The 15,517-nt window shown below is 39.5% G+C and overlaps 1 protein-coding gene across 4 annotated transcripts in view; it reads right to left on the reverse strand.

Moving 5' to 3' along the window:
* The window catches only part of asb7.S (ankyrin repeat and SOCS box containing 7 S homeolog), a 28,084-nt gene extending 13,074 nt beyond the window's left edge, over positions 1 to 15,010 (reverse strand). Inside the window, exons 1-5 of one of the 4 annotated variants that reach the window (XM_018255272.2) lie at positions 14,266 to 15,010; positions 8,473 to 8,516; positions 6,754 to 6,826; positions 6,089 to 6,180; positions 3,505 to 3,763 (exon numbers count right to left, since the gene is read on the reverse strand). In XM_018255272.2, the coding sequence (XP_018110761.1) occupies positions 3,505 to 3,715 (211 nt within the window). In that variant the 5' untranslated portion in view covers positions 3,716 to 3,763; positions 6,089 to 6,180; positions 6,754 to 6,826; positions 8,473 to 8,516; positions 14,266 to 15,010. The remainder of the gene's footprint in view (positions 1 to 3,504; positions 3,764 to 6,088; positions 6,181 to 6,753; positions 6,827 to 8,472; positions 8,517 to 14,265) is intronic. The other 3 variants (XM_018255274.2, XM_018255273.2, XM_041588213.1) reach the window with 3 other exon arrangements.
* Positions 15,011 to 15,517: the final 507 nt, after the last annotated feature.

The raw sequence follows: 15,517 nt of genomic DNA on the forward strand, positions 1-15,517 counted from the left end.
GGGGCCTGACGTGGGGTAGTTTTGCCACGGTTTGTCATGTTTTTTTTTTTTGTTAAAATATGTAACTTTTTGTTCTGCAGCTCTCTGATTAGGAGTTTCATGTGGTTGGATAGAAATGGACGGATATATATATATATATATATATATATATCTCAACAGCAATGACTCACAGGACTTGCTTCAAAATTAAATTTATTGTGAAAAATCAACGTTTGCACAATAAAAGGATTTTTTCAGCAATATGGGTCCCCTTTTAAGGTGAATTCAACCGTAGTTTAAAAAACCCCTCTCCCCCACCCTGGCTACACCACTCTCCCTGCTCCTCCCTACCTGCCCCAGGGCAAATGCCCCTAATTTTTTTACTCACCCCTCCGTGGAGATTCTGGCCTCCGAGTTCACGGCAGCCATCTTCTTCTTCTCCGGTAATCTTTGTGCATTGACGGCATTTTCTGCGCATGCGCAGTTGGAGTAAATTTTTGTCCCGAACCACTGCACATGCACCTAAAGTCACGAAAATTTCCATGACTTTCGGCGCATGTGCAGTTGTTCGGGACCGAAAATTTCAACTGCGCCAAAACTCCCTAAAAGGACCAAAGAAAGAAGATGGCTGCCGTGAACTCTGAGCCCAGAATCTGCAGGGAGTGGCGATTAAAAATTAGGAGCATTTGCCTGGGGGGCAGGTAAGCTGGGGGAGGGTATTTTTTAAACTACGGGTTAAATTCTCCTTTAAGTCTACTAGAAATAACAAACCTTAAAAAAAATTAATTAAACCCAATAGGTTGGTTTTGCCATACAAAGTGCTGTTTTATTATTATTATTATTATTATTATTATTATTTTAGAAAAAAAAGGAAATCGTTTTGAAAAATTTGGATTATTTGGCTAAAATGGAGTCTAAAAGAGACAGCTTTTTCATAATTTGGAGCTTTGTTGATAACGGGTTTCATAAAAACAAACTTTGGTGTGCTCAAACCTGTGTATCAAAAGCATGAACAAAACCATGTGAATGGTCCTATATTTGAAGTTCTACATAAAAATGTAATCAGATTTCCTCTTTGAACTGTGGGTTATTTTAAAAAAGGGAAAAGGTAGTTCAGGCTAACTCCTTCATAGGCATGCATTAAGCAGTTGCTGTGTCTCCTTTTAAGTATAGGTCTGAAAGCTGCACTCAATCCCAGTCGAAATAACCCATAAAAGTGCAGACGATATCAGTTATAAAAGGAATATGTTGCCATCTACTGGTGGAAAGCAAAATTGTGGAGCAAGATTAGGCCTCGTTATGTCTAGTTTAAATCATATCAAGATATATACATAATAATATTGTAATAATACATAATTTGATTTTAGTAAATTTGTTTTAAAAATATTTGAAGGAAAAGAAATATAATGTGAGAAGCAAATGAAATAATAATCAATGAAAATAAGTCATTTCCACAATAAGCACCAACTCTGCAACTGTGAGACATATACCTCTACATCTCAAGAAGCAGATGCACAAAGTGTCAGAAATGCCTTTCTATGTTTAGCATAAACTATAATAACAACTAGAAACTAGGCAGAGTTATATGAGCAAAATAGTTGAACATGACAGATGGGAAACTTTTTTTCCAGCCTTAGCTATTGTATGTAATGTCACTGACAAATAAAGACAAGGTAGAACCAACAAGAAGTGGTCTTTAAAGGAGCTAAATGCACTCCACTGTACTATAATGTAAAAGCCACTGCCCTGTAAGTTCCAATAAGGTTGTGGGGCACATGTTCCTTAGACAGATGACTTGAATACAACAATTTTAGTTTTCCTGGCTCTATGCACATTTATATACCGTATATACTCGTGTATAAGCCGACCCGTGTATAAGCCGAGGTACCTAATTTACCTAAGAAAACTGGAAAAATGTATTGACTCGTGTATAAGCCTAGGGGCCCCATGTCAGATTTCAAAATGTGAATGTGACCCGGCCGCAACAATTGGGGGACACTGGGCAGGTACCTGTTAAAGGGTCCTCTGTCTACCCCTATTTCATGTTTGCTTCCCTCTGCCACTTCCCCCCCCTGCCCTCCCCATCTGTCGCTCTCCCCACCCCGGCCCTCACGTCTGCTGCTCTTCCCTCTGTCACAGTAAAACGTGACCCGGCCCCAGCAGGACTGTCTGTGACTGACTGTGTCGCCGCCCGGAGCAGGTCCAGGAGCTCCGGGCGGCGCGTCCTTCCCTGCCGGCGTTCGCTCCCAAAATGGCGGCGCCCATGGCCGCCACGTGGGTAGCGGCGCCGGCCGCTACCCACGTGGCGGCCATGGGCGCCGCCATTTTGGGAGCGAACGCCGGCAGGGAAGGACGCGCCGCCCGGAGCTCCTGGACCTGCTCCGGGCGGCGACACAGTCAGTCACAGACAGTCCTGCTGGGGCCGCGGAAGGAGGTATGACCCGCGTATAAGCCGAGTTTGAGTTTTTCAGCACATTTTGGGTGCTGAAAAACTCGGCTTATACGCGAGTATATACGGTAACAGGCTCTCATATAAAATGTTGCTGCCAACAAAGTGGCAGACAGGTATTATATCAATTGTAAATATTATTTAAACTTCTGGCCCTTTAATATTTCCATGACACAAACTCCCAAAAAAGTGGGATTACGGTACCGTTACAGGGGTTATTTACCTTCAAATACCAAGTTTTCAGATAGTTCACCAGAAATGACGACTTGTAATTACTTACTATTTTCTGTGTGTGACCGGTTTTCTAAAATTGAAGTGTAAAATTTCATTTTTCACTCTCTTAAGCAGCCCGGGGGGGGGGGGGTTGCTGACCCAGTAAACTTTTCTAAACTGATAAATTTAGTTGATACATTTCTTATCTTTGTCCCTGCTGTGCAGAATCCCTAAATTTTATTACAGGCAGCTGTTAGAATTGATACAATAGTTGCTAATACTCCAGAGGTGCTGCTGAAAAATGTATCAACTAAATGTTGAAAAATTGTAGCAGTTTAGAGTGCGCCTGAATTACTGAGCTGCCAGGCTCAAACACCAGAGAGGGACTACTGATGTGCGGGCCGACCCCAAACCAGCAGGTCAGCAGGTTCCGGCCGACTCCGGCACAAAATCTTCAGGTCGCGCGCTTCTCCTGATCTCCCCGCCCCCTACCTAGTACTGTTGGCTTCCGGCGCCGGAATTTATAGACTTCCGACTGCCCCCGCCCGCCCCTTTTGTGACGTCACTGCGGGGCGGGGGCGCAGATCTATAAAAAGAGGACAGGGGCGGGACCAGGCCGGGTGTGGTTCAGGAGGGGGGTGGGTTAGGGTCGGGTGCGGGTCGAGAAATTCTCGACCCAGGCCTCACTAACAGAGACAATCAACTTTAAACTAAGATTTAAAAATAAATAAATAATAAATCGAAAGTAATGAAAAAAGTCTATTTTTGGGGAACACTCTGAAAACTGAAAAAGTGTTTGTAATGCGAACAACCCCTTTAATAACAGAAATCTCTTAAACCATATGCAAACATTTGCACATTACCTCCATGCTCTAAGAACACCCGTACGCATCTCTCTTTACCCCGAGCAGCAGAGAAGTGTAGTAACGTCCAGCCGTTGGCATCGCGTCCATTAGGGGAGTATCCCTGCTCCAGCATTGTGCGTACAGTATGTACATCTCCTGCAGCAACAGCAGCCTGGATACGCAGCTCCTCCTGTAACTCAGGATTCCTGCGGCAGTGATGGTGCAACATTCTTCTACTCTTCTATACCTCACCATACATTCCTACCATAGATACCACCTGTACCAACGGAAAGAAAAGACATAATACCATAGGCACAATTTTATAGCTTGTATTTGTCCATGAGACATTCACAATCTATACATATATATTAAGAAACATTGCCCTATGTTAGATGGCATTTTTAAAACATAGAAGGATAAATAGATCAAAGGTCCCAAAAGAGTAAAAACCCACCACATAAATGTGTAAGACTGTATATTTGGTCATAAATAACTTTTTCTACCCGCTTTTATTCACTTGGTGGAAGAATGTCTAAATTTCTCATTTTTAAAACATTAACTTTTCCAGAGTTGAATGCCGATCGCATTACAATAAGGGCAGCAGACCCCACAAAGGGTCTTACATTACAGTGGTAGGGCCCCAGTGGGAACCCACAACATCACACGCCACCTCAACACCCCTGACAATTTGTGCACCAGCTAGGTACGCCTTTGTGCCAAAACTGACTCATGTGATATGAGCCTTATAGATGAGATAAATGCAAAAATGTTTACAGATGTATGTCACTATAAAATAAAAGGCTTCCATCAGTATAAAAAAACAACAACATTTTTTAAACAATCTTATTCTATTGGCAATGTGTAGATTCTGTTACATAAAATAAATTGATCTGATGGGAAATGTAAATGTTGGGTGCAGGTGTGGAGAGCAGATTAAGATGTTGCCACTGGAAATTCCTTGGTGGTCACATCTCTAGTTACCTGGATTCTTTTCAAGGGGAATTCAGCAAAATTGCAAAGATTAACATGGCATTTAGTTGTTTGGTAGGCAATTACCTAAAAGGTTACGGATTATAATACACAAAAGCCATGAATATTTTGTAAATGATATAGTGAATAAAGTACCCCCTCTTGTAAAATATAAGGATATTATAAGTTACCGAGGAGTTTCATGACCATATAAAAACAGGAGGCCGAAGGCTGAGGTAACTTCTAATATCCTCATATTTTGCAACTGGGGGTACTTTATTTATTATAATACACAAATTTCAGTGAGTCATGTGACAGAAATGACATCAGAACTCAACATTTATAGCTGATGACATCAGAACCTTTTATAAGGATATAATTTACAGGATATTCATGGCTTTTGTGTATTATATCCTTATAATACACAAAAGCCATGAATATCCTGTAAATTATATCCTTATAAACGGTGAGTTCTGATGTCATCAGTTATAAACGGTGAGTTCTGATGTCATTTCTGTCACATAACTCACTTAAATTTGTGTATTATAATAAATAAAGTACCCCCAGTTGCAAAATATGAGGATATTAGAAGTTACTTCGGAGTTCCATGACCTGTATAAAAACACTCGGCCTTCGGCCTCGTGTTTTTATATGGTCATGAAACTCCTCGGTAACTTATAATATCCTTATATTTTACAAGAGGGGGTACTTTATTCACTATATAATCTACAGTCTGCTCATTTCTCTATGGGACCAGACTGTAAATTATATCCTTATAAATGGTGGGTTCTGATGTCACAACTTGCCGTTTATAACACAGGTCCCCGGCGACCGAATTTGACGCAGTGCGTCCAAATTTGAGGCCACGGCATTCAAATTGAATGCAGGCGCGCCCGAATTGGACGCCGGCGCACCCGATTTGGACACCGGCGACCGCAATTGGACGCTGACCCCCCTCCCAACATTTCAAACAAAACGTACATTATAATGCATAATGTACCCCCTACTGAAATTTATAAAGATATTAGAAGTCACCTCGGAGTTATGTGACCTATGGTGACATAATATTTTTATAAATTACAGAAGGGGGTAAATTATCCACTTTATAAACAGTGAGTTCTGATGTCATCAGTTATAAATGGTGAATTCTGATGTCATTTCCGTCACATGACTCACTGAAATTTGTGTATAATAATAAATAATTAACCCTCAGTTGCAAAATATGAGGATATTAGAAGTTACCTCGGAGTTCAGCCTCGTGTTTTTATATGGTGATGAAGCTCCTTGGTAACTTATAATATCCTTATAATTTACAAGAGGGGGTACTTTATTCACTATATATATTCCTACTGTCTAACGGATGGGCTCCACACATTTTTTGTAGATCGACAAGCGGAATCACTTTATCACAGCTTATAAAATCAGTTGTTTTTGAAGGTCTGCCCATGCTAAATTGCCATCTCTTAAATAACCCCTATTCTAGGCTGGGCTTAAACAATAAGTTATTAACCAGTGGCTGGAGTATATAGTGAAATTTAATCAGAGAACTTTTATCCCTGATGATGAACCATACTTTAAACGTCAGCCCTATTAATGGGTGTTCCATAACCCTTTTGGGGAAGTGTTGTCATACCTTGCTAGGAATTTTCACAATTCTTTTGTGATCCGTACAGGAGCTTCCTTCATTACAAAAAGGCACTTCATGTCTCAAGAAAATGCCTTCGCCTGGTTAAAAAAAAGGAAATGAAGTACAACTACATATTTTGAGAACCATACAAATAAATAAGCTTTAAAGGGAAAGCATAAATAGAATTTAACAACTCATAGCAGCACTCTCTTTATATCTTGTATTGGTTATTGGCTTCTTTGTATGTAAATCTGTAACTAACAACAGAAGAATGCCCAACTATATAAATCAGGATTACAGAAAGAAAAGGACATTCAAGATCAGAAAAATTTTGCTCATTTGAGATATTATTTACCATCACACTGTTTACTCAGGTACTTATCTGCATAAGCCACTGGTGCAAATATGAATCACTTCTTAATATATTCTGACTGATATTAGTCTAAATGTAAGCTGCATTTTTGCTATTTGTTTCAGTAATAGCATGTTGCACATTACCTGATAATCTGGAATTATCACAATAATAACAAATCAGTACTATGGCACATGTCAGTAATAGGGATTTGTCAAGACACAGGTAAAGTTGGCATGTGTTAAACAGCTACAACTGCCACCACAAACTTTAGTTAGGTATAGTCACACCTGTAATCTGTATGTGCTACAGTTCTCACCTTCTATAACAGAAGCAGATGAGCAGCGATTACCAGCAAACAGATTTTCTTATGTAAAGCGGAGGTGCCATTTCTGGAAAAAAAGTTCAGAAAAGTGGTTTCCATCTGAATTCTATCATCCTGTAGACCACAGCAGAATATTACCTACTTCTTTATTTTTATTGACCAGATCCTTTCAGTACAAAATTCAGTGTTTACAAAAAAGATTACTGAATGTTGTACAGGGTATGAGACCTGTTATCCAGAATGCTTGTGATCTGCTTGTGATCTGGGATTTTCGATAACGGAGCTTTGGATAACTGGTTTCTGAATAACAGATCCAATACCTGTACTAACAAACAGAAGAGAAAACATTGTCACACAATAAATATTGCATTTCTCTGGATGCCCACCCAACTCATATGACTTTTTGTACAGGGGTAATACCTAATTATTGTAGTATGTTAAAAGAATTATTCAGTATAAAAATAAAAACTGGGTAAATAGATAGGCTGTGCAAAATAAGAAACATTTCTAATATAGTTAGTTAAAGGCTGGATGTCTAACATAATAGCCAGAACACTACTTCCTGCTTCTCAGCTCTCTTGGTTTCCACTGATTGGTTATCAGGCAGTAACCAATCAGCGCCTTGAGGGGGGGTACATGGGTCATAACTGTTGCTTTTGAATCTGACCTGCATGATAAGGATCAAATGCAAACTCACTGAACAGTTATGTAACATGCATAAATAATAAAGACTTTTTCTAATTACTATTTTCTATTTTTATGTGTGATGGTTTTAATAATATTGAAGTATAAATTTTTACCTTCTAAAGCATTTCTGGGAGGGGGGTCACCGACCCTGTAAACTGTTCTAAATTGATACATTTAGTAGATACATTTCTTATCTTTGTCCCTGCTGAGCAGAATCCCTGCAGCCGTTAGAATTGATATAATAGTTGCTAATGCTCCGGAGAAGCTGCTGAAAAATGTATCAACTAAATGCTGCAAAATTGTAACAGTAGAGTCTGCACCTCAATTACTGACCTGCCAGACTCAAACACCAGAGACATGAACATTCAACTTTAAACTTAGATTTAAAAAAATAAATAAATAAAAAATAAGTAATGGAAAGTAACTGAAAAAAAGCCTTTGTTTATCGTGAAAAATCTGAAAACAATTGAACTGAAAAATGTGTTTGGAAGGTGAACAACCCCTTTAAGGGCAGAGACACACGCAAAGATTCGGGGAGATTAGTCGCCCGGAGACAAATAGCCTCTTCTTCAGACGACTAATCTCCCATAACTTCCTTCCTACCAGCTAGAAGCTAAATCTCCGACGGGATGGCACTTGGAGCGCTTCGTTTTCCAAAGTTGCCTCACGACAAAATTTCAGACGACTTTGGAAAACGAAGAGCTCCGAGTGCCGTCCCACCGTCGATTTAGATTCAAGCCGACAGGAAGGCTCTTCAGGAAGATTAGTCACCCGAAGAAGAGGTGAAATGTTGCCAGTTGACTAAATCTGCCCGAATCTTCGGGTGCGTCTCTGCCCTAATTGTTATATTATCATGTGCTTGGGCATGTCCTGTTAGACATAAGCACTGCGCTGCCATTTTCCTGCAAAATGCAACAGAGCTTGAGCATGTTAATTGTCAAAAGAGCTTGGCTAACAAAACCAGATATTTTGAACAAACAGATGGAGTCATTTCACATCAGAGAGCAAAAATTAAAGCCAACTTACCTTTGATTTTTCCTTTCAATTTTTTAATTCCCAGAAATGCCAACCTGTAATATAGTACGGGAGAAAAATATAAGAACTTTATAAGGAACATATAAAATGGTCAATATAATAATATCAATATAATTATATCATGTAAACAAATAAAAATAACATCTGTCTTATGAAAGCTAAGGTTTTATCCTATATACACCTTCCACTGGGCCTTCTGGTGAAAGTCCTTGGATGATTTGCCCTACAAGATGTGTGTGGTACTGTAGAGAGCTAGGAATAAGATGGCCATGTACTGTATAAGAAGTCACCCCCTAAGCACGAACATTCAAATGCATAACACATACACAAAGCCATGTGAGTCAGGACCCAAATATGAGCCCCCTATGATGTTTAGGAAGGATCTTTATAACCTCCTTTAATACAGTAAAATCTCTTCCTATAGTAGGCGGCTGAATCATAAATTTGAAATCACTTATTGGGTTAGTTAGGCTATCCCACTCCCCGCTTTATGCTAGAAATATATACCTGTATATATATATATATATATTTTTTTTTTTTTTTTTCTCCAAGTTTAAAAAATTACATTTTACTTGGCCTGTATTAAATTATTGCTATGTGTATGTTTCCAGCATAGAAATGACGTGATGTTTTGGCTGGATGAATGGATGTTTCTATGCTGGTTTAAGAAACCAGTGACTGAAAAAAGGCAAGATGTTACATTGTATGAATGTAACAATATCTTCTGTGGAATAAGAATATGTATCTTTTGAGTTTGGAAGATATGTATCTTTTAAGGTAATTTATGTAAGGTGGACCCACCCATATATTTTTTCAAGTGCAATGAAGGAAAATATAATTCTAAGCGGCTTTCCGAGTTTTTTGTAAAGGCAGCTGCAAGCAGAATTTGTCACTCTCTGCACTGTTGGTTCTGACACTTGAAACAATGCAGCAGAAGCAAGCTCTAATGGCAATATTCCCAAAAATGTCACTAGTGCCAGCCAGCTGTTCCACTTCCTACTTTCCCAGGCTGTGCATAGGAGCCGATGGCACTTTGCATGATAATGATCATCATTGCCAGCCAATCAGCAGCTATTATACCTTTTGGGTGTGTGGTCAAATAATTATATATGGTGCTTTAGGATGGACCAGCACACCAAATTCTTAAATCACCAATATTTATTGAATAATATATACACACACTAGCACCGGCCAACCTTTCTTCTTTCTCCGGCTGCTGTCAGGGGTCCTCCAGGAGGTAGGGGGTGTGTTTGTTCTACAACTTAATACCTAATGTTTATTCTGTGCAAATTTGCTCAATGGATGGCACACTGCTTCCAGGTTACTCCCAGTTGCACGGTTAAATATCAATATACATTAAGAACCAGCAACCACAGGATATTATCAAATCAAAAAACGTGCATTTGGTAAAGCATGTATAGCCAACGTGACGCATCGGTCCCAACTGGGACCTTTCTCAATGCCTTGATAATAATAATAATGATTTCATAATATATTGTGGTTGCTGGTCTCTATGGGCATCTCCAGTAAAGGTGTTATAGCTGCTGATTGGCTGGAAGTGATGATCATCAACATGCAAAGTGCCATTGGCTCTTATGCACAGCCTTTATTAGTGGACCCCTGCATCTGATCACAACATACTCAACAAATTTATGGCAGTACACACAAAACACACCACTTTGATTGATTTGACAGTTTGGTGCTTTGGTAGCACTACGACCAGCAAAGATGGAATACTATCCATACAACTGCCCTCCAGAAAGCTGCCTTCAATAGAATATATAGCTCATGTCTCATTGTAATTAATGGGAACTGCAAACGAGTATGACATTTAATTATTACTGAAAACAGAAATAAATGCTTTTGGGTGGTTACGGAGTGCAAACTGTGCTATGCTCATTAGGAATTCAAGAAGCAGTGCAGAGAAAACAAGGTTGATAAATTCCTGTTGACGAAGTGTTATCCAAATGAAGTGTTTGTCTATCAATCATCAATAAGCCACTGGTATGTAGAAGAGCAAGTTTTTGCACAAAATCTCACCCCAAGTGACCATAAGGCTGGGCTTTCATATGAATCTATGAGTGCAAATAATTATAGTCCCAAAGATCCCAAAGCCACACAGTTTGGGAACCCCTATCTAAAATGTTAATAGTTTAAACCAGAGCCTCTTGCTCTTTCCATGAGTCTTGTAAGAATATTGCTCCGAGTGTAAATGTAAATGCCCAACCACATATTGGATCTAAATTTCCAATTTAAACTACTTTGAACAGTAACAACAAAAAAAAAATTATTTTTTAAAGTTATTCAAATCTAATGTACTGTTGCTATGCATTGCTAAAATATATGTTTTGCTTTAGCAAGACTACTATAGTTTATATAATTAAACTGCCATTCAAGCTAGAAAGGAGAAAAGTCACAGGATACACAGCAGATAATAGATACGCTCTATAATAGAATACAATGGGATTCTACAGAGTTCATCTGTTATCTGCTATGTAACCTGTGCTTGAATGGCTGCCCCAATGGCCACACAGCAGCTTGTTTATATAAACTATAGTAGTGTTTTTGAAGCAAACACACCACTTGTTCCAGTGCAGAGAAACAGTACATTATATTTTAATTACTCTAAATACAATTTAATTTTTTTGTGTTACTGTTCCTTTAACAAACCGTGATAAAAGTATGTTTGCTTCATTCTGGACCTTAGCATATGAATAAGTAACATACTATTCTATGCCACTAATGAAGCTTTGTTGTACTGTTAATGATCATACCCTTTGTATATCCACGGATATATGTTAAGCCAACTTGCAGTTTTGCGGTCTTCTATTAACTGATAAATGAAAGTCATAATACAGTACTATCATTTGTGTCAAGTTGTACTGTAAGGAGTGTTTAAATGTCACAGTTATTGTTCTATAATAATCAACAGATCAGTACCAAAAGTGTATGTATGTATGTACATATATATAATTCATAAAAGCCATGAATATCTTGTAATTCGGCCTCGTGATTTTATATGGTCATGAAACTCCTCAGTAACTTATAATATTCTTATAATTTACAAGAGGGGGTAATTTATTCACTATATAATATACAGGATATTCACGGTTCTTGTGTACTATAAGGATATCATTATATAATTTATAGGCAATTCATGGCTCTTGTGTAATAAATAAATATATTTGTTGACAAATATAACTAAAAGGTGTTAAATACGGACTACTCTTAGGGGCAAATTTACTTATGGTTGAATATCGAGGGTTAATTAACCCTCGATATTCGACTGCCGAATGGAAATCCTTCAACTTCGAATATCGAAGTCGAAGGATTTACCACAATTCGGCAGACGAATATCGTTCGATTCGAAGGATTTTAATCCATCGATCGAACGATTTTTCTTCGACCCATAAAAACTTAGCCTATGGGGAAGGTCCCCATAGGCTTTCTAACATTGACTTCAGGAGGTTTTAGGTGGCGAACTAGAGGGTCGAAGTTTTTTTTTTTTTAAAAGAGACAGTACTTCGACTATCGAATGGTCGAATTATTTTTTAGTTCGAAACGTTCGATTCAAAGTCGTAGTCGAAGGTCAAAGTAGCCCATTCGATGGTCGAAGTAGCCAAAAAAAAAACCATTCGAAATTTTTTTTACTCTATTCCTTCACTCGAACTAAGTAAATTGTCCCCTTAGACTGTGCACTAATATTAGCAGTGCATGTGTGTGTAGGGGGGAGGAGCACTTGATATGTTATGCTCCAACGTGACAAGATTGTGTGTGTGTGTGGGGGGGAATGGATTTTTATGTTTATTAATAGATGGATATTTAAACTACAGATGATAAAGGAATGCAATTTTGACAACTCCTGGAAAAGATATATACTTTTTATTATTTATTGACATTGTTTTTTTTTTATTTGAAAGTGAAGAAGATAGGGCAGATAGAATAATACAGTCGATATTCTTTCATATTGTTACAGGCAGGGTTTTCAGCGGATGCATGAAACCACAAAATAAACTAATGAAAGAAAATCCAATTCTAAACTACTTCATACAGATTTAATACACTTTGTCAGTGGCTTTGAAAATAAAACTGAAATGGAAATCATTATCTCTGTTTGTGCAGAGTAGGAACAATGTAGCAGAAGTTAGCTTTACATGCTTTCTCACCAGCCTGTGAATCTGGTGGCTTCTGCTACCAGGGTTGCCAGGTTGGCGGTTTTCCAGCCAAATTGGGCTAATAATTTAAAGCCCAGGCTGGTTTTGAAACTACAAACTAGCCAAGGTATTAATTTGGGCTACTTTTTGGACTTTGGAAAGCAGCCCTAATGTGCCAAGCCTACCTCTCCCAGTGCATGTTGGGTAATGTCATTTTTGTTTAACAATTTCCTGACTGCCAAGTTTAATGGAAGACTACAATAGGCAATGGGACTGACTTATGTAGAAGTTGAGAGATAGCGGATTTTGGGCTCTGTACCCCAGTCTCCCATCCCTTTTAAGCACTCATATTTTCCAGTGACTTTCCTCAATTTCAGACAATTTTGGGGCAAAAATATGCAGGCCACCAAAATGTCTAGAGGTTGACCTGTTTTACCAATATTTAATGAAATTGTACATGTATTAGGGTTTTATGGGGCCCCTATACCTCCTGTGCCCCGTCCCCTGGTGACGGGCGAATCTGTCCCATTTTGCTTCATGGGAAAATTTGTGAATTTTCACTTTTATTCATTTTTCTTTTCACTTCACATATTGTGGTATTTGTGGGCTACTTTTGAAGTGCCTCTTGGCTAGTTTTGTAGCAGACTTTAGCTGGTAGTGAAAATTAGACATGGCAACTTGGTCTGCTACATTGCTTGAATAGTCAGAACCACCAGGACAGGCACTGTTCCAGCTACAGCCATTTATTTAATTTTCACATAATATTCATTTTTTTTTATTTTTATTTTTAGACTTTTTCACTGCACATATTGAGCTATTTGTGGGCTGCTTTTGTAGCAGACTTTGGCTGGTTGTGAAAATTAGACCTGGCAACCCTGTCTGCTACATTTTTTTTCACTACACATATTGTGGTATTTGTGGGCTACTTTTGAAGTGCCTCTTGGCTAGTTTTGGGCCGGTTTTATAGCAGACTTTGGCTGGTTGTGACCTGGCAACACTGTCTGTTACATTATTGCAATAGTCAGAACCACCAGGGCAGACACTTTTGCAGCTACAGCTGTTTATTTAATTTTCACATATATTCATATTTTTTTTTTTAAACTTTTTTTTTCACTGCACAGATTGAGCTATTTGTGGGCTACTTCTGGGCTGGTTTTGTAGCAGACGTTGGCTGGTTGTGGAAATTAGACCTGGCCTTCCTGTCTGCTACATTGTTTCAACAGTCAGAACCACCAGTTCCAGCTACAGCCGTTTATTTACACATAATTTGACGACAACGAATAAGTGATGTAGTTTGGAGAGTTGTAGAAAATGACAATTTGAGAGTTTGTTTCAGGGTTGTCAAGCCCTTGTGTTCACATTGTTCACAGCCATGAGGGAATATCAGATGGACTAACCAGGCCTGGTCCCATGTAAAAGCCTTGCTAGAAGCAGATGGCCGGGGTATAATTTGTTGTTGGAAAGTACAAAGTGGCTACACAAGAGGCAGCTGATGCAATTGGAAAGGCACTAGGCCGTGAAGCTTTCAGGCTATTGTAAGACTCTAGAACTAGCAGCAGAGCCCCTAAAGAGAAGGCAGTTGAGGAGCAAAAGAAAAAGCAATGGAAGCAGAAGGGTGGGGGGCGCATACCTTACAGGAAGTGGGACTGGCTGGCAAGTGAATGAACACTACTACAGCTTGGGAAGAAGTAACAGGCAGCACAGAGTGCGGGAGAAACCACTGCAGCAGCAGGCAGGGAGTGCCCGGCGTGTGGGGAAGTAGGGAGAGGTACTGGGGCGCCTTGGTAAGGTAGAAATCACACTCACCCGTGGGGCACACCGCTGCCCAGCGCCACACACCGGTCCGTACTTCCCGGGGCCTGACCCATAACCCACCGCGTTAACGGGAAGCAGACAGAACCCCCTCAGCGCCAGCAACCAATCAACACTCACTGCCATAAACCACCTCGGTTACGCCGCAAACTATGGACTCTCTAAACTCCTGCGGTCACGTCACGGGCGGCGTTTTCCGACAGTGCAAGCGGATTGGACAAGCGTCCTCCGCCCGCTCCATTGATGTTGCTAATGGTTGCCAGGCAACAGTTTCTGCTGTGGGCGGAGACGTGGTGACGCGCATACGCTCAAAGGGTGGCTCACACAGGTACTGCTGCTGCTCGGACGTTCTGTCAGACTGGGCTAATAATAATAATGGAAGACACAGAGGCGGGGTTTCAAAGTACAAACCCACGAGGGTATGAGTTTGGCCAAATTTCTGGAGCTTCCGCGGCATGGTACTGCGCAATCCCGACATTTTTTATTTGAACTGCAATTAACTCCCAATGTACTTTTCGGCGAGTGCCTGCCCTGCCTCTCCTGTATCTCTGTGAGGCTTCAATTAGGCATAGAGGAGGGGCAGACAATATTTGATTGACAGCTCAGATTTTTAAAAATGTTTACAACAGCTATGAATGCTTTAATAAAAAAAAAAACAGTTGGATTTCATGTTTAATTTGAAAAGGACTTTTATTATACAGCTTTTTATGTCTGGGTGACAGGTCCACTTTAATATTTTTTAATTGTTATTGTTTTGTAATTATCTGCCTTTCTCTTTCCAGATTTTTAACTGGGATTGCTGACCCCGGCAGCCAAAATGATGTTCTATTCAGTATCTCACAATTCCTATTCCAGTCTCTCTGGTCACTAGTGCAAATTAGATTTACCAACCAGATAACTGCTTTAGTTGAAAACAAGAGAGTTGCTGCACTGAAGGCAAATTGTCTCAGAATCTCACTGTATAAAATAATAAGTTCCTCGAAGGATCGTGTGGGAAAACTACATTTATACTTATTCATGCTTACATTTTATACTGTACATTATGTCCTAAAGGCAGCATCGGTATTTAT

This window comes from Xenopus laevis, chromosome 3S (assembly GCF_017654675.1).
Source record: "Xenopus laevis strain J_2021 chromosome 3S, Xenopus_laevis_v10.1, whole genome shotgun sequence".
Classification (NCBI taxonomy): domain Eukaryota; kingdom Metazoa; phylum Chordata; class Amphibia; order Anura; family Pipidae; genus Xenopus; species Xenopus laevis.